The sequence below is a fragment of the Haliotis asinina genome, chromosome 1, assembly GCF_037392515.1.
Source record: "Haliotis asinina isolate JCU_RB_2024 chromosome 1, JCU_Hal_asi_v2, whole genome shotgun sequence".
NCBI classification, from domain to species: Eukaryota; Metazoa; Mollusca; class Gastropoda; order Lepetellida; family Haliotidae; genus Haliotis; species Haliotis asinina.
The window spans coordinates 4,099,346-4,119,302 of NC_090280.1; the positions used below are offsets into that span (position 1 = coordinate 4,099,346).

General features: G+C 42.6%; 1 protein-coding gene across 4 annotated transcripts; it reads right to left on the reverse strand.

Moving 5' to 3' along the window:
* Positions 1-4,338: 4,338 nt before the first annotated feature.
* Positions 4,339-19,828, reverse strand: LOC137286427 (vitelline envelope sperm lysin receptor-like). Of its 4 annotated transcripts, none has more exons than XM_067818315.1 (16): positions 19,725-19,828; positions 19,041-19,140; positions 15,681-15,740; positions 14,248-14,275; positions 13,426-13,613; positions 13,089-13,222; positions 12,597-12,793; positions 11,332-11,419; positions 9,833-9,986; positions 9,107-9,149; positions 8,062-8,110; positions 7,386-7,510; positions 6,962-7,055; positions 6,372-6,525; positions 5,248-5,293; positions 4,339-4,489 (listed from the first exon to the last, which is right to left on the reverse strand). In XM_067818315.1, the coding sequence occupies exons 3-16, from the start codon at positions 15,714-15,716 to the stop codon at positions 4,383-4,385; spliced, it is 1,443 nt and encodes a 480-aa protein (XP_067674416.1). In that variant the 5' UTR covers positions 15,717-15,740; positions 19,041-19,140; positions 19,725-19,828; the 3' UTR covers positions 4,339-4,382. The 4 variants fall into 4 exon arrangements, with proteins under 4 accessions (XP_067674416.1, XP_067674398.1, XP_067674389.1 ...); XM_067818297.1 differs by lacking the exon at positions 19,725-19,828 and adding an exon at positions 16,230-16,338 and having other exon boundaries at positions 18,998-19,050; XM_067818288.1 differs by lacking the exons at positions 19,041-19,140; positions 19,725-19,828 and adding exons at positions 16,230-16,338; positions 18,670-18,917.
* Positions 19,829-19,957: the final 129 nt, after the last annotated feature.

Here is a 19,957-nt window from a genome sequence, read left to right on the forward strand (position 1 = left end):
GCGTATGCAGTGTTTCTCCGGCGCCATATACCAACCCGACTCCTGTCCCACCAGTGTGCCCTTCCGAAGACTCCAGTGCTCGGAGTGAGAATTCTTTTACGCCGCTTTCAGAAATATAACGGCGTGGGACACCAGAAATGGGCTTCAAGCATGGAACTCACGTGGGCCAGTGCTCACAAGGAACAACAAGGGACAACATTTACCGCCCTACTACAACCAGACGTACTATACTGGACAAAATAAGTTAGGGATATTAGTATTTTGTGACTGATACTTTATCAGCATGCCAATGAATAAATACAACAATATTCATAATTTCAAAATTTACAAATATCCCTTGTCCAGTATGGTTTTGTGGCCTTTTGGAAAGAAACACTGAATATTTTCAGTTTGTGTCATTATGTGTTGTGAATAAAAGGTCTTTTGAACCATGTTTTATAGCTATCATAAGCATATTTCAGACATGAGCTGGTGGCAGACAATTGCGAACCAGGGACTGAAATATGAACCACCGACTACCCAGCCCGACGTCCCAACCACTGGGACCCATTAGAGACAGACTGATCTCCCAAGGGGCGGTGCGGCGCTTACTGGTCTGAACACTCACTCGTCACCCTGAAGAGCCGGGTTCGATTCCCCACATGGGTGCAATGTGTGGTGGTCAAGTCTGGCGTCTCCTGACATGTTGCTGTAAGTGCGGTAAGCATCAGTTATGATGCCGTTATATTTAGTGCCTGTTGCCGTGCTAGTCCACCCCGATAGCATGACAGATCTAGAGTACTGTCGGAAATAGGCAAACTTGTTTTTTCATTTACAGCTGCAGCCAGGGATAATCTACAATATATACATATGGAAATTAATTAAGCAACACCAAATTCAAAGACACATAAAAACTTAACAAAGTTTAACGAAGTAATTTTGATGATTGATTATTCAATTTTGATGTATTGACATACAACATGAGCTTTTCATGGGTTGATATGACGTGCGTGAAGCTTGCACAGCGCACGTGCATTGCTTTAACCTCAACTTTCGAAAAATGCACTTTTTCCCTGGGGTGTTTACAAGCGCAGGTTGTCGATTGCATTCGGTTTTTCATTCATTTCAATGTCATGGCACGTAGGAAATTATCAGAGGCCACTCGTTGGCAAATAATCGGCATGAGGAATGCTGGTATGTCTCTAAGACAAATCGGGACTCAAATCGGACGACATCATTCCATAATTTCAAAACTTTTGAAAAAATACCGGGCCACTAATGAAGTTAAAGACCTGCCTAGACCAGGAAGACCCAGGAAGACCACAGTCCGGGAGGACAGAGCTTTACTGAGACTTGTACGGCGCAGGTCCTTCGACTCGAGCTCTCGGTTGAGACAGGAGTGGCTTCCAGGGAGACCCATCTCGAACAGGACTGTTCGGAATCGTCTGAAAGCTGCAGGATACCGGGCAAGGAGGCCAATCAAGCGACCCAGACTGTCTCCAGCCCATAAGGCAGCCCGACTGGCCTGGTGTAATGACCGTTTGCACTGGAACATTGCCTCTTGGAGGAAGGTCCATTTCTCAGATGAGAGCCGGTTCTTGCTGCACATGGTGGACGGTCGTACTCGGGTCTGGAGGCAGAGGAACACAGCAATGGCTCCACGGAACATCCAGGAGACTGTGGCCTTTGGGGGAGGTTCCGTTATGGTATGGGGGTGCATTTCCATGAACTGCAAGTTGGATATCATTACCATCCGTGGCAACCTTAACGGTGTTCGTTACCAACAGGAGGTTCTTGACAGGGCTGTGGTACCTCATTTTGAGAACCATCCTCTGGCAACGAGACCCATATTTATGGACGACAATGCTAGACCTCACAGGGCGCATGCTGTAAATGATTTTTTGCGGCAAAATGCAATTGACAGAATTCCATGGCCTGCCATGAGCCCTGACCTCAACCCCATTGAACATTTGTGGGACTTTATTGGCCGTCGTGTGAGGCAGAGAGACCCACCAGTCCATAATCTCAACGAATTGACGGCTGCCCTGCATGAGGAGTGGAACAGGATCCCCCAGAATCAGATCCGGAGACTCATCCAAGGAATGAGGAGGCGTCTGGAATCGGTGGTGCGTGCGCAGGGAGGACACACTAGATATTGATGAAAGTCGGTGTGCAGACTCTCAGATGACTGTTCTTTCTTTCCATGTGACATTTGTGTTAATACACCTGACAACAACGTCTGTGGATGAATAGTAAATTGTGTCCATTTTTTCATGAATTTAAGACAGTTTTAAGAATTTGGATTTCGTTGCAATAAAGCAAAGTCTTGATACTTTTTCCCTTTAAGTTGTTTGTCAGAGATCGTCTGTTGAATAAAAAAGTGTCAAACTATATCAACCCGGCATATTTTGATTGTCAGAACACTTCAAAGTTGCTCCAATAGAAAAAATTGGGGTGTTGCTTGATTAATTTCCAGGTGTATAGTCTCTCTGCTGCAACTTATGAGGTCATGTGAAAGTGTGAAATATCTCTTAAACTAACTTCAGTGGTATGAAGATAGGACACGTAGAAAGTCCAAATTGGAACACACCATGACGTTTTTGCAAAACTTTTAAATACCCATGTTTAAAAAATAATCTTAGGCTCATTATAAATGACAGATGACGTAAACATAAACTGAAACAATCAATGACGTAGAACCTGTGTCAAAGGCTGTGGTTGAGGTCGGGCTGGGGGCGGGTAGGAGATATCAGCTGAGATAAGACAACCCTGCAGGGGAACTAAACCACAGGTCCTGATGCCTTTGCGAGGATTAAAGATTTTTGTAAAAAATAAATAAAATTTTGAGATGATCCTGACTTGAAACAGTTCACAGTACAATATATCTAGACATGGCAGGACACTTCGGTGTACCCCACCCGCCTGCTTTGTCGATCGCTACGCTACCATCACATGCAATCGATTAAAACTTCATCTATTCATAATGATGGGTGACTGGCCTATCGATCACCACTCATGACACATATCAGTTCTTTATTGATATTTCTACAAGTCGATTGAGAACCGATTTTGACTAAACGATCTTGACACAAATGGCGGACGATAGCAAGCGTGGACCAGTGACCACACTCCCGTTACGCGGCCGTATCGTCCTTGCTGGATGACAGAATTTACCTGTGCAGCCCAGTTGTGTGTTTTTGAAACCAGAGGCCTAAATGTTTGTGCTCGGAATACGTATTTCTGAATAAACAATCGTGAGCATTCCCTCAAATTCTCCCCCAAAATCAAATCATACCATATCAATGTACATGTATCTCACTTAAATACAAAATTAACTGATCTCACTGAGGTTTTTGTTGACACATATGTGGCAGTGACAGATATTGTAGATTTTAACATGCTGTATATTGATTAGAATTCATGTAAATAAATGCTTGAAAATTCATTGCGTAGTTTTAGTCATATTATTTATCCTATTATTCTGCCTTAACTATCACTCACAGCCAGTTCACTGAGCATGCTTACCACATGTTCACCACACCAACACAATAACATAAGCCCTTTCATTAGGTTCTTTTGTCTTCATAGCCAGCTTGGGCAATCAGCTAAGATTTACACTTTTACACATTACAAGGTTTGTGGTCAGTCCACATTCAGTCGTCAGTGTGTTGTTACGTCCTGTTGCTGCCCTGGGACTATCTTTGGATCGCATTCTGAGACAAGCATTTGATACAAATACAACAGCGTCCCCTGGTGTGAAATAAACCTAGGCCCACACACCGGGGTTCACCATTACTCCTCTCTAATAAAACATCGGCCATGGAAGAACAACAAAAGTAGCTTCTGTTGTCAGTGCGTGACTGGCGTAGCCTGCTACACAGACTATGACTTATGTGGATCAAGTGTTGTAAAACCACTACCCCTGACCAGCTAAATCTGGCTGTGAGAGAACTGTTTTAACACAATCTGGCTGAGAGTGAGAGGGCACCAATCAGGTGCTCATGCCAGTCAAGCTCAGCGACCTAGCTATCGTCGGATCAATTGTTTTCAGCAGCTATTCGTATTTTCGCCCGATTTTACCAGCAAACATGCTTTTCTGAATATCCTCTTTGGCAGCCCACTGAAAGCCCAGTGAGGCCGGTGTAGGTTATTTCGACACTGCTAACGCTGCACTCTATGGCGGCGGGGTGTAAATAACAGTCTGGACCAGACAATCCCGTGACTGACATGAGCATCTATCTATGCAACTGGGATGCAGTGATATGTGTCAACCAAGTCAAACCAAAGGCTGAAGATGTTATTCATGGGTTCCACGGGAGGTAAAACCGCTAAACCGCCACAGCATACCAAACCAACAAAAATGTGGCCAGTATATAGGTTTATTCATTCATGTTACATGAACTTCAAACACCTTCAAGCATATCTTTAAGACGCAGTGACCTTGACCTCTTGGCCCGAGGGTTGACGATATAAGAAGCCGATCGGCTGGTGCCGGACTCTAGGAATGATTCTGGAACAAAAGTTTGAAAACATGTTAAACTCCCGCCATTTGCGCTTTGAATTTTATCATTATTTTAATTATTGTACCCAAAATTTTTGAATTCAAACATGTTTCATGCCGCTTTCAGCAATATTGCCGTTTCCGGTGTCCCCCGCCCTGATGTTGCTGGATTACTGTGCTCACTTCAACAGTCTGGAGCGTAATTATTAAATAAGGCAATACGGCAGTAGAATAAAGAATTGTTTGATTGTGCATGCCACTAGCACTATTCCAGCTGTTTGGATACTACCTGCCACTAGCACTATTCCAGCTGTTTGGATACTACCTGACAACGCAATGTAACGATTTTCCAGCTGTCTGACGAAGGACTGTAAATAATAGAATGTACCTACACCGTTCTATATCCGTTATGCTGAGTTCCAATGATTCGTCTCTTACCACATGGATGCAACTACCGACCTTCCGCTCTCCGGTAGATAATGAAGGGAGTCACTACGTTAGGACTGGACAAACCAGTGACCAACATCATGAACATCGACTTAAGCAACTGTCCATACCATGACGTCAACCAAGTCAGCTACTCTGAAAATATATGGCTACCTTCTGTGAACCTCAAGTCTCTGTGAGACCTGTATACCAAGTTTAATACAGAAACGGGCAACGGTACACGACAGAACCGTTACAATGCCGACTGCTAAAATCATCTGGGCCTCTGGCTGGTAACATCGGGGCTAAATTGTTCCAATCTCCAAATTACAGTGATTTACCTTGTTTTTCAAGCTCCCGTTTCTTTCTGTCACGAACACAGGCCCGCTGAAAATACATAGGTTACATTTACTCTGAATGAATCCAGTCAAATGCTGCACTCAGGCGTGTAGCAATGCGTACTATATAACAATAAACGTGTGGACCAGACAATCCAGTGTGAGCATTAACATTAGTCTGAGCAGACAGACAGACAGACAGCCGGGACACCTCTTCCCACAAACACTTGATGCCGAAGGCCAGTTCAATACGGATTGTGACCAGGAGCTTGTCAAACGTGGCAGTTTGGTCCAACTAGTCAAAACAGTTTGAAGAGAGCCCAAATCTGCTTGATGTTTTACGAGAATGGAAAAATTAATTTATTACAGTCATTATTGTCTGCTTCGCAGGAAGGAACAAAAAGGTTGCAGTACATTCCTGAACTCTGCCTTGATCTACCACAGGTCTACATATAGCCCCCACTGAATAACAAATGATTAATCTCTTACTCTTGGAACCTTGTTACACAGCAACATATATCATATCTGGGATCTCACTTTCTTAGTAAAGTACAAATTTTAGTACTTTGCTTTGGTCGAGTCCCATTCGGGATTCGAACCCGCACCCTCAAGAGTCAGGCACCTAATCGCCAGCATACAAAGTCAGCCGCCTAGCCCGCTCAGCCACCGCGACTTCCACGAAAATGAAAATCGGACAACTGGTAGACTAGACTGAGTACTTTGGGTACCCCTGTGATAAGTGTGAATTGTTACAGTTAACATCACTGCCACATTACCTGCTGATCAGGGTTCGGCAGCAAATTTATACTCGTGAATAAAATAAATGATCTGTCTCCAAATGGGATACTGAATGGCCCTAAGTGGCTTTTGGAGGTAATTATACATACAAAACGTTTTAGCTTAATGTTACATATAAGTGGTGTAGGCTCGACTTGTACTAATTAAATAAACTAGCGAGCTCCTGCTGAAACACCTAAACGAATAATAATGTCGAACATCAAAGTGCAGGAACCCTTGATCACAGGAACCAGTAGGTATGACCAAGGGACATAACTCTACAGTGAATAGCTACGCCAAAAGCCACCCGTAACCTTCTATTACATGACTAATCTACCGTCTGTACCTACCCCATCACAGTTTCGATGACAAAGGATGATGTCACACTCGAAAGTCAGGTTTTTGTCTCCTCGGATAGAGAATCCTTTGAAATATGGGCTCGTGGCCGTCAAACCGGAAGTGATGAAACCCTGATGGGATTTGAAAACAGGTTCTACACCGCACCTGGACAGAAATCACGTAGAAAGTGGAGACTACTTGTCTGCAAAAGGTGCTTGAACTTAATGCAGTAAATAAATCCAACATGATGCCCTAAAGCATTCCTGTGCTAAATGATTTGACAAGAACTAGAGGGGTTCCAACAAGGAACACCATAGTGAATAATATTCTATTGATCTCATTGCGATAATCGATACTTAGGCACTCCGAACCAAACCGAACTGAACAATATTCAACCACAATATTCAATGCTATATTGTATGGTAGATTAGGTGGGGGCAGATAGTTACTATTGAGAGAAATGAATTGAGTATTTTTAGAGAAATGTTGTGTGGTATTGTGCCTTTAATGTCCAACAATGCAATAATTCAGGCGTCATCCACGTAATATGGAGGGACACCTTAATTCAGCCACAGGAAACCAGCAGACAGACTCGACTTACCCATCTCTAATGGCTGCCAGACGTAGATTGTGTTGAAGTCTCGTGGTGACAATGTCGCACTTCATCACCTGTAGACCCACCTCGCCCTCCTTTCCTGAAAATTTCATTTACTAAATTTCACCAAACCATTGCCAATAAAGCATTGTTGCAGGGTCGTAGTTAACTTCTTTCTTTATAGAGGGACTCTAAATGAGTGGTATATCAATATTTCAAAGTTTAAAAAATGATAAGTAAAACTATTTTCTAGGGTTGGCAGCTGCATGTTCTCCCGCCTTTTCTTGATTACCAGGGATACTTACTCGTCTCAAACACGTGAAGATGTTACAGCAATGCTATGTATACATACTACGAGCTCTCACAGAAATTGTCGTTTGGTAAATCTGCTCCAAAATAAGTCGTTTCACCTGTGTTGTATTAACCTCACCGTCAGTAACGGCATGAAGCACATACGGCCTTCCGCTTTGCAGACTGACGTTGTGCAGGTGATAACCAGCTACGTTGGTTAAGAATAACTTTATATGCTGCCCTTCAGTGGCTGATCTCTGTAACCTGGAAGTAAGACTTGAGGAGCGTTATGAAGTCAGCTACAGCGGCGTTTAAGTAACACGGGCTCACAAGAAACGGTTTCCAATCATTGGACTTTATGGGATTCAGAACGTTTTAAAGACTGGACCAAAAGGCCTGAGAACTAAGTGAAGGTGATAATCCCCTGGGGGCCATGCAATGTGTAAGGTATATAAACCTATCCGGAATCCAAGTCTAAACGTGAAAAGTCACCAAACAAACGCGACCAAGTAGAATGTGGTGGGTTTCAGGGTTGGCATATGAGGAACCGAGTATGCAAGTCTGGTTAGTAAACTAAATAACATTCTGCATCTTCAAATGAAAATATGTTTTGAATGGCGGGCGAGTGGGGTAGTGATCCATTCGTATAAGTTCACAGCTATTGTTCCTTTACACAAAACGAATGTTTCTGAGGCGAGTAAAGAATGAGTATTGTTTTATACTGACATTCCATATAATCGAAACATTTTGCTTGTACAAGGCCGTTGAGATGTAAGGTTCTATAGAAGGTACAATATGAAACTCATCCCTCATACCTTGTTTTTAACGGGCTCGAGGCGGAGTTGACAACGGCGGCAGGTAGAACTGAAACGTGAAAGACATTTTGTAGACCGAGTGGATCGGGAACTCTTTTACGTCGGACAAGGCAATAGTTGAGTCATCTGTAAAGAGTGAGTGGGTTTAGTTTTACGCCGCACTCAGCAATATTCCAGCTATATGGCCACGGTCTTTAAATATTCGAGTCTGGACCACACAATCAAGCGATCAACAGCATGAACATTGATCTGCGCAAGTGGGAACCGATGACGTGTGTCAACCAAGTCAGCGATCCTGACCATCCTGATCCCGTTAATCGCCTCTTACGACAGGTATAGTGTGGGAAGCATGGTTGTTGAAGACCTTTTCTACCACGGACTTCATGGGCCTGATCTGTAAAGAAGCGAGAGTGCACCAGATAATCCTGCGATTGCACCAAGAGCATCCATCTTCGCTATTCTGATACGAAGACATGCAACAAGAGCGAACAGCGAACCAAACCACTAGAGTCCATATGTCGCCTTTGCATGTATAAACTGCTCTACAGCACCACATGGAGCACCCTAGTGATGGTCCCCTCACTCACTTTTGACTATTCCACTTTGGTCAAACCAGGTTATCATTAATGAAAAAAGGGTTACCACCAGCTTGTGGGATATCATGTCAGGCTCGCCGACATGGTTGATGAGGAGTGAACTGGTTGTGTGTAACACTATTCCGATCATAGACCGTAGTGTGTCCTGTGAAAGTCACTGGGCCGTGAGAGAGAGAGAGTTGTTTTGACATTTTATTGCCAATATTCCAGTAGAACCACGGTGGGGGCACCAGAAATGGACTTCACACATTGTACCTATGTGGAGAATTGAACCCTCGTCTTTGGCGTGATGAGGTAACGCTTTAACCACTAAGCTACCTTGCCGCCCCTCCTTTTGAGAGATTCAAACATCAGACTCTAGTGCGAGTCCTATTGTGGATTATATGTAAGTCGACAACAATAGCCGCAACACTGCTGACCGTGGACAAACATTCTCTGAGTCAACTCACGGGTGTCGGGGGACCTTCGAGGTCTTTGCTTTTTACAGGAACTCTGAAAAGAGATAATTTCCTTTCAGGCCGTTCTATATTCCAGCAATATCATGGACGCTAGAAATAGGCGTCACCCAAAGGACGCCATTTCCTTGCTTACCGCGGTCAGGGACTCTTTGAGGTCTTCCACTCCCGCAGGAAGTCAAGGAAGTGATCATTACCTAACCCGGGGAAGTTCCAACAATCATACTGATACTCTTGAAATGAATAAACATGTTTGAAAAAAGAAAGAAGAAGTCACACATAGTGAATACTGCTAAGTCCTGATAAAGAGAAAACTATTTTTAGGACATGGATGCCAAGGAAAGTATTTATGATATAGACGCTGGGGAATGACCTTCACGATATGCACGTTAGAAAAAGGATTTTACGATACGGACTGGCGTCATACATGTCCTTCACGAAACAGACGCTGGGTTAAGGCTCGACACATTGTGTCCATGTCTGAATGGATCCCGTGAATCAGAGTATCAGGTATTTTCATGAAAGTGGAAGTTGCAATGTCAGCACGAGCATGATGCTGATCAAACCACAACAATCAGAACGACATTAGGATTCGAACCCCTTAAACCATCAATTTCTGAGAAGATCAAGACAGACGCAAAGCGCATAAGATGACTGCCCTACTAGCGTCTCCAGAATATAACGCCATAAACATACATGACCTGTTTTTTTAACACTTACCCCATCACATTGTGTTTTGCAAAAGGTGAAGTTGCAGTCAAACGTGATTGACATGTCATTTTCGAGCTGAAACATGTCGAAGTATGGACTTGTGGCTGTCAGTCCTTTCGTGACGAAACCCAGCGACGTCTTGAACACATGACCTTTGCCACACCTGTATGTAGAAAACATACCAAACACAGAAATAGTGTATTACTCTGCCTCAACGACAGCATTCCAGCTGTGTAGAGACGAAGATATAGTGTATTGTAAGGTGACTGAGTTTAGTTTTACGTCGCCTCTAAAAATATTTCAACAATTTCACGGTCTGTGACGCCGGAAATAGGTTTGACAGGTTGAACTTAATGAGCTGATTCGGCATTCATCAGTCTCTGTAATAATGATGTAAGCGTTAATCTGTAGCCTTCAATGGTGCCATGAAATTATATATTGTTCTTGAGAAATCGCGGGGGTCGCCACCGATAGAGATACTGTTTCCTCCACATGAAGTTTGTATGTTCTTCATGGACCTTTTGTTCTATAATTGACCTATCCAATCTGTTGTGGTGGATGAGGTGGCCGAGGCTGTCGTAAAATAACCTGTATCTCAGCTATATTATTGTGGGACATACGTGTAATGGCTTGCCATTCCTCAAACTTCTTAAACCAATTCTCAGCAAACTGGCTTCCATGAAAGAATTCTTAAGGCTACCAACTTTTCCATAATAAGGGCCCAGGTAGATAGCTGGTAAAGGGGCTCATGTTGGTGGTGTGAGGTCCATGTTGGTCTGGTGTGTCTCCTGTTGGACGGTTGTATCATGTTTGTGGCGTGAGGCTCATGTTGGTGTGGTGTGTCTCATTTTGTACGGATGTGGCTCATGTTGGTAGGTCTGGTTCATGTTGGTCGGGTGTGTCTCATGGTCGGGTGAGGCTCATGGTGGTCGGGGGTGGCTCATGTTGGTTGGTGTGTTTCGGCACCCTTGTTTTTCACACACGTTTCATTTCACTCAGATTCAACAAATTATATGTTTGTTCTACTGTATGCTCCAATATCTGGTAAAAACTGCCCATTTAGCGCACTACAAGTTGTGTTTACCCTGGAGTATACATGACCTCACCGCGTTTCAGCTGATATATAACCATCAAGTTTTAAGGTGTTCCCATTCTGTTTCTTTGTAGTATACATCGATTTACAGCCCATGCACCCGGGTTATTTCTCCATCACGTTACGTAATTACACAGACAGGCAGGTGTGACAAAAGTGTGGGTTGTGGGTGGGAAACAAACTGCATCTATGGCTGACTGGATCAGACGGAAACCGGTGCTAACTCAAGTGCTGCTTTGTACTTGGACGAACTGAGCCATAACATTTTCAACTCTGTTTTTCTTAAATATGGCTTCTCAGGGACTGTAACCACGTGTAACATCTCGGTATTTTCAAGACAAGTAACCTCTACAAAGAAAATCCCTTTGCCAGTCCAACCAGAACACGAGATGCTTGGCTCTCTCAGTATTCTTACCCGTCTTTTATCACTTGATATCGTTCTCCTGTTGTTTTGCCAACAGCCTCACAAGACGTTATTCGGAAACCCTTCTCCCCGGAAGAACCTATCAAGAAACATAAGGAACAAAAGTCAAGGCTACAAGTCTTATCCTCTACACTAGTACAAAACCCATCCACGGGAGGAACGTGGATCACTCAATCAGTGTCTTGGCTGCCACCGCTCGACAATAGTAAACACAAAATGAGACGCACCTGATTTCGGCATGTCGAAAACAAACTGACACGTTAGGTTCTGAATACAAATGATTGATAGTCGATACTGCATATGCGTCTCTATCAGATATTAAATGAGACCTGACAATAGTTCAAATGCAGTCAAACCCACATCGACCAACCGCGTCAAGACATCACCCGGAAGTACTGTGTGCAGACTGACAAAGATTGCAGATCAGTTTCCCTGGACAGACAGTCCGAACGAACCCAAAACATTCGCACGAACGCACCACTTGAACACCGTGGATAGCGATTCGTGAAAAACGTGTTACACGGCCACTGAGCAGGGCGAGTTTTTAGATGTTTTCGTTAGGGCAGCCACACTGTCGGTGCCAAATCAGGGCACAAGTCTTAGAAGCCAAATAAGGACTTCAATTTAAACCACATGGTGGTTCAGTGGTCACATGAGCACCGTGTGGTGTATCGTGTATCGTGTATCGTGTCAAATCAGGGCATGTTGGGGGATATAGTGACGTTGAAATATTTCGTTGATTCAAAGGTATGCAAGTAAAACTACACGAGCTTTGAAATTGTTGAGTTATTTTTAAGTCTTCCACTGCCGCTCAACATTCCCCGTGTCGTCATGAAGAACTATACCGAATAAAGATTAGGATCCTCAATAGTTTTGGTTGTACTGTGTATATCAGTTTCGTATGGAAGTCTGATCACGTTTTTTTCCCCATCAACATTACTTTGAACATCAATCGCATCAAACATATGGACGTTCTTCTTTGATAGGCATTTTAGAGGTCGAGGTGACGAAGAATGACAATTTTATGGATATACAACTTCAGTAGTCTCCGAAAGGTCACTTTTCCACATAGACTCTAACGGGGAAGGTAAGCAAGTAATAATTTTACAAATGGAGTTCTGTTTACCATCACACCACCATACACCGATGGTGTCATAACGTTACTCTAGGCGGCACCACCATACACCGACCGCGTCATGACGTTACTCTAGGCGGCGTAAATGTACAGTCACTCAGTGTGAAATGAAGACACGTACCGTCGGTGGAGGCGATGAGAAGAACCTTCCTCCCTACAGAGATCTTGCCTTTCAGACTGTGCTTCGCTATGTCAGTGACAGATAGTTTCAGTTTCGATTCGGACTTCTGACTTGAACTGGACTTCTGACCTGAACTGGACTTCTGACCTGAACTAGACTTCTGACTTTTGTACGTGCTTCCGTTCTGTGCGATCACTCTGAAACATTACAAATAATGCATACCATGAACCACAGTCGCGAGGCCACCGAGCGAGTGAGTGGCTGAGTGAGTGAGCTAGTATGCTATTACGTCGCTTTTCGCAATTTTGCAGCAACACCACGGCGAGGGACACCAGAAATGAGCTTTACACATTGTATCCATGTGGGGACTTGAACCCGGGTCGTCAGCGTGACGAGCCACTAGTTTACCCACACAAAGGAACGCCCAGGAAGATACTTTGCCCACTACACCATGAAGCGGTTTGTGTTTTAGGGGAAGGCACTTCTACTCACCTTCCCTTTATTTGTTTCTTTCCGCTGGTTTTCGAACCTCTAGCGTCCAAGGTGCAGATAACAGTAACTATCTCCTCTTCCTCTTCAAAGGAGATGATTATTCGAATGAAAAACACTTCGGTATCTCCACGTTGCTTCAAAAGACAAAATATGTTCAAGTAAGATTTGGTCAGAGTAAACACCGGGGTAAATATACCACACGGAAAAGAAAAGCAACTCCGCCTTAGAGAAAATTGCGTTTCTTTTGCTGTATTTTCTGCAACCAAAATGACAGTTTTCATTGTCTTAACACCCTGTTACACAACCAGCAAAATTAATTTCTAACACTCTTGTTTACCTTGAATGTGCAGTCTCTGATCAATTTGCCACCCGGATAGGCAGCTTCAAGAGTCAAGATAGTGCTGTTCACGTCGGTGAATCCCACCGGCGTTACGTCCTCACAGAAGGCGTTGGCGTCCACGTCCACGTCATGTTTGATTGTGATGGTGGCTCCTTCATGTGGATTAGTTGAGCACAGAGGCGTCACTGCAACAGGGTGGGGTGGGGTCATTCTTTGCGGTGAGTATGAGCTTGGCAAAAAGCTGCCACCAACAGTGTATCAGTTATATCACAGTTAGCTTACGTGAACTGAGTGTGTTGAGTTTCATGCCATTTTGAGAGCATGTCAGTTATATCACGAGCTGCACGGTGCTGACAATCCAATGAACAATTAGAAAACGGGTTCAAACCTACTATATTTTTAGCATGACTATGGGACAGCGAGTAAGCATGAATGTGTGTGATTTTCTGCAGCGTTTAGCAATAATCCACCGAAGTCACGACTGGGGACACTGGCATTCGGCTTCACAGATTGTAACCACGTGGCGAATCGAACCCAAGGTTGGGCGTGACGAGCGAACGCTTTAACTACTAAGCTATCCCACCGACCCCCTAACGGATAACTCTGTACAACGAATTATGGCGCGACAGTCGACTAGGTAATCAATACCCCATAAAATGGGAAAACAACCTAAGGTGTGAGGTTTGACAAACTTAATAAAACCACGCTTAATCACTTTGCTGTCAACGATAAAACGGACACCATCAATTGTAAGGCCCTACAGTTTCCACAATCACAGGTGTATATAATGTGAAGATGTAATTATTGCAAACTACTCACCCTCAGGAGTCGATGCTGCAGTTACACCCTGCAACAACCAGTAGTGAGTGAGTGAGTCGTACTTCAAGTCACTTCAACAATATTCAAGAAAAATCTTAGACGAGGGAGCCAGCGAAAGGGGAGCCAGTATGGGCTTCAGTGTGAAGTCTTTACCATTTGGCTTCCCCTGTCAGATACATGGAATACCCAGGGTCCGGGGAAATTGGGTTACCGTCCTGTCTAAAATTACTGCACCTACATGTGCGTCGGACGAGTAGCATCATACAACGTTGCTGTCTCACAGGAATAGCTCATCTAGACATTGTACACACCGAGCTGACCAGGGTATCCCTGGTGACATTTCAGCCATACGGCGGGGGTCTGTAAGTAACCCACTGTGGTCCACAATAACCAGTGATTACTTGGACCATGATAATTTGCATTGATGAGGGGTGCAACGCCTCCAAACACAAACGAAGTAGTCGTCATTTAACACTCTGTAGAGGTCTGGGGCTGTAGTTGTTCGACACGAACCTATTCAGTCAGATTTCAATACAAATGCTCTTTCTCTCGCAGAAGGTGAACATCGTGTCTAAAACAATTTGAGAGGTTCCAGCAAATTATTGATAATTTAAAGTTGGTTTGTCGGTCATTATATTGGGGAAGAGATATGAAGGATCAATCAACAAAGATCCCAGACCTCCACAACCCCTTCCAAAAACAATAATAAAAATGAAATGTACAAATCAAAATCAAAATATAAAACAACAAAGAGCATATCAAAACAAACAGGAACAGCTGAACAGATACCAAGAATGTTCAAGGTGTTTTGAAACGTCATAGAAGCATTCGTAAAATGATAAATTATCATTATCATTACAATTATCATACCGAGTCAAACAACAACAGTGTCTTCAGTGGTCTGGGCAGGGTAAGAGCAAGAGCCATCTTTTAAATTGAGTGAGTTTAGTTTTACGCCGCTCTCCGCAATATTCCAGCGGTCAGAATATATGGCAGATCTCTGTAAATATTCGAGCTCAGACCAGACACTCCAGTGATCAACACTGAACATCTGTCTACTACATTTACGCATGGTCCAACTGGGAGATGAACATTCGAACTATACTATGGGTGCATTGTCCTCAGACAGAATTGTTTACCTAAATGTCCCTAGTACATAATCATATGAGGATGAATGTTTGTACAGCGTAATACAGTAGCAATTAATGTCACAGGAACACCGAGAATGTTTACCTGGGGTTCAACCGAACAGACTGCCACGTTCAAACACACCACGTATAGCAGACATGCCAGCAACATTGAAAGAATACCATCAGTACTGAACTGAAAGATACACCGGCAATACTGATCTGAAAGATACCAACAGAACTGAAAGACACACTAGCAGTTCTGCACCGAAAGACATACAAGCAATACTGATCTGAAAGACATACCAACAATACCGACAGTAAACACAGGACTGCTGTCATGGTTGGTACTTGCAATTGACGGAACTGAAACAGACAAATTGGTATTTTCAGTTCTGCTGCTTCCCAACAAGCTTAAAGGGTTCGAGTTCATGAACTCATGAGGATGTTCACAACGAGGCGGGTAGCGGAAGTGACGTACATTAGGCGGGAGTTACGTAAGGTACTCTTTCACATGTTAAAAGGTAATATGTCAACAAACAAGCTAAAAACAACACACACAAAAAAAAACATCAACAAAAAAACAAAAACAAAACAAACAAACTCAAAACAACATATTGTAACCACTGACAGTGTAATTCATACCCGAACCCCTCTATTTTCTTTTTACATTGTACATTTGCTCCAGGGGAGCCCTTACCCGGTGTAATATTCCAACTTTGTAATAAGTTCATTGTTTGTATTTTTTCTCTTACCCTGTTCTAGTCCATTGAATGTATAGTTAGTGTATGGTATGCATGTCGGTTTGTAATTTTGGTTATTGATGAGGGTGGAGGGTACGGAAGAAACCCTTACCCGCCTAGACATATCCGGGATAAAAAGAATAATCAAACTTTAGTATGACGCTAGGTGGCCTAAAGACGTTTACGGGATTCCTCGTTTAGCCATGAGCGGGTTTCACAAGCTGGAAAATAGCATAACATAATAACTGCAACGAATCTGCAACAAAATCCTCATAAACAATGATAGCAATAAGCAACAGAATTATTACGAAATTAGCTTTGCCAAGCGTCACCCTACATGTTAGTACGATGCAGAGCGCATATCCCACGCCTCCGTCGACTTGGCTGCCGCCTGTGCTGATCAGTCATTCACGTCGGCTTCACTTACAGGCGGAATAATTCTTATTGTTACATTAGTTTCAATTACATGAAAAGTAGTAAGAAGTTTCATATCTTCAAGAAGAGTCACTTTATCATCACATAGCGTACCTTTGGTGTATGTTTAGATTATTTTCTCTATGTTGGATAGAACCAAAACTTCCTTGGAGATAATCTTGATGATAAAGGCATTTGATAAATACAGCCGTAATAAAATATGAAGGTCGCACTTAGCACTGAGATATTTGGATGCATACTCATTAACGGTTTTAACTAATTAGCAGAGTGTATGTCAAACCGGAAACACCATGCCCGGTATTACTTTGCACGGGTATAAATATAGTGTGAGTCGCACGAGACGAATACACACACGTTCAACATGTGCTTAAAAACGATGTGGTGTGCCTCATATTCGATGACCAATAACATGTATGTATCGCGTAGACTCTCAACCAATTACTCATATTTAGCAGTTCAATAAAATAACAGTTATTTTATTTTCGGGATAGGTATGTGAACACTGGGCTTCATACAAGACGCGTCAAGTTGCGAAAAAGGTGAGTGAAATTGTTTTCGACTATTATGTTACATGAAATGGAAATTGCTTATTGCGTTTTGAGACTTTCTGGACCATTCCATACCCGTCTTCAAAACGATACACTTTCTGGCCCTTCACTGAGGTTTCTATTTATATACATTCTGGATTTCCCCTTTGGAACGTTGTCAATAATACTGCTGGTACAAACACTAACATGGGTGCACACACAATTATTAATAACAAAAAAAAAGAAACTAATGTATTGCATATTTTGGACATATTACATATCACATAAAATCAAGTGAATGGTCCTGAAACAGGTGAATGCCCCACTTCAAGGTCCAGATATCGTGGTTAATGCCATGAAACATGTACCCCATCTGTCATTGATGTTTTGCTTACCACTGTGTTAAACATTCGGCGACCAAGGCACACTGGGTTGTATGGTATTGTGTTACTTACAGAAACTCTATTCACAGAGTGTATATATTTGATTCTTTGAATATGATTGTGAAAATGACTGCTTCCAAACATATATATGTGACAGACCTTACTATAGGTCTTCTGTGGTGATACAACTCACGGACAAAGTATGTACTAAGATAAACCTTGACAGAAAGCATTTAGTAAATACATTTTCTTATACATGTATTACTTTTCCAAAGCCTCTGAAGACATTAATGAAAACTTGTTTTTTTATGATTATTAAAGAGATTAGAAAATAAACATACTGGTTGGTTCAGATAGAGAATTTACAAGTTGATAGGGCCATGTTGTCAGTTAGGTAAATACATATTTATTCAATACTGAGATGGTATGATTTAAACTGCTACATTTTTATTTTGCAAACAATGGGTTCATATTCCATTCTTTTGAGGTGGATAATGAATGATAGTAATAAGATGTCAGGAAAGTAAGGGGATGTAACTCGAAATGCTATTGTTCTGAGGTAAGTATGTAAAAGAGTCACACATAAATACTTGTAAAGAAATATCATGTGTTTGTGAAGCAGACGACCCACAGCGCCATGCAGTGGTTGACCACGCACCTGTTTGGGCAGGTTTTTATTATCTCTTAAACAGTACTTTAACATTCTTTATATACATTCCCATCGTGTATTGAGGCGACAATACGTATAAAGAAAACATACTTTGTATTATTTTGATCTGGTTTGGCCACTTGTATGTGAGTGAACAGACCAACTACAACAGGCAGATACAAGAGTTACCTCCTTCCACGCAGATAACTATTAATTCTTAACACCTTTCAAAGTATTTTTAATGCGATACATAAGATTTTTTTATAATTTTTTTACCCAGATTATTCATCAGCAAGCAACTTTCCATATTCGTCCGTAATTCTACATGTACAAGACGAACGTTTGTTCTGTAATGCTGCACGCAATAATGTTCAGGTTATGTAACGGTCCAGATAAGATTATGATGATGACCGACATCTGCAGCTATCTCCACTATCGGGATACCATGACATGTATAAACCAAGCCATCCTGGCACACGACTGTCACAGAGAGCTGGTGAAGGCCAGTTCTAACCCGGATGTTTGTGAGGCACATGATATACTTGAAATCATACAAACCGATTTGTCCATTCAAGAGATTAAATTCTGAATAAAGCTTTTAGGATAAACGAGGCCGTACAATCTTAAGTTGAAACAGGATAAGAAGTTTGTTCGTTGCTTAACGTTGTGCGCTCTTCAATATTCCAGTCTCGACCAGACATCCAGAATGAACATCGGGTTAGGTAATTGTGATATGATGACATGTCAGCGAGTCTCCTCACAATCGCCTCATCGCCTCTTACGACAAGCATGGGTTGCTCAAGATCGTCCCGGGTAAAAAAAAATAATCACGACTGAGATTAGAAGATATTGCAACACAACATGCTAACTTGGACGGGCGTATTACCGCAAACAATATGAATATATGGAGGAGGGTTTCCAGTACTTACACACACAGACACCAACCATCTGCCTCAGTGCCGTCTGTGGTGACCGGACACAAGCGTGCAGAGCGTGCCCTAGCAGCCCGAACGTAAACCCGTGCAAACCCTGCACAAAATATGAAGATTGGTAGCCAAGATCTCTTCTCAGCCAAGTTCTCTTCAGACAGCGCTTAATTTTAATAGTTTAACATAACAATGAGTTTGTCACTTCCTCCAGGGGCGTAACTACTATTGTAATTAAAAAGCCTTGCTCACACGTGATGTTTATTAAATAGAATACAAGTTACTAATTCTTGCCCAAAATACGGCAGATACAGAACAATATAAAGTTTTTACATCCTATTACACGAAAAAACCGCTTGCTTCGCGCCTGACCTCTAAGTTTGGTTAGCCCCAGTTGTATGAAACAAATAGTTCATAGGGACATCATAAAGAGACTGCTAACTCCGCATAGTTTTAAGTGGTCCACTTGCGATGAACAACGATTAATTGTTGTCATTAATTGTGTAGTTTTGACCAAAACAGTCTGAAAGGGGGCCGTGGTGTGATGAAGTTAAATTAAAGTTGGTTAAAGTGTTGGCTCGTCATGCCGAAGACTCGGGATCGATTCCGATCTGGGTAGACAATGTGAAGCCCATTTTTAGTGTCCTCCGCCGTGATATTGCTGGAATATTGCTAAAGCATACTTACTCACTCACTCACTCCGGGGACCACTGTGTCACTGAGGCAAACTTGCACATGAAGTAGTCCCGGATGATGCTAGATCACACGAGTGAAAGATCAAGTGTAGTCTTCAGGAAAATACGGTGTTTCACCATAAATTACCAGATAACGGTACGTACAGTCCACGTCTGGAAAATGTCTTCTCCTTTGCCATGATTACATGTAATGGGCGTGGTCACACATGATTTTAAATGTTCCGC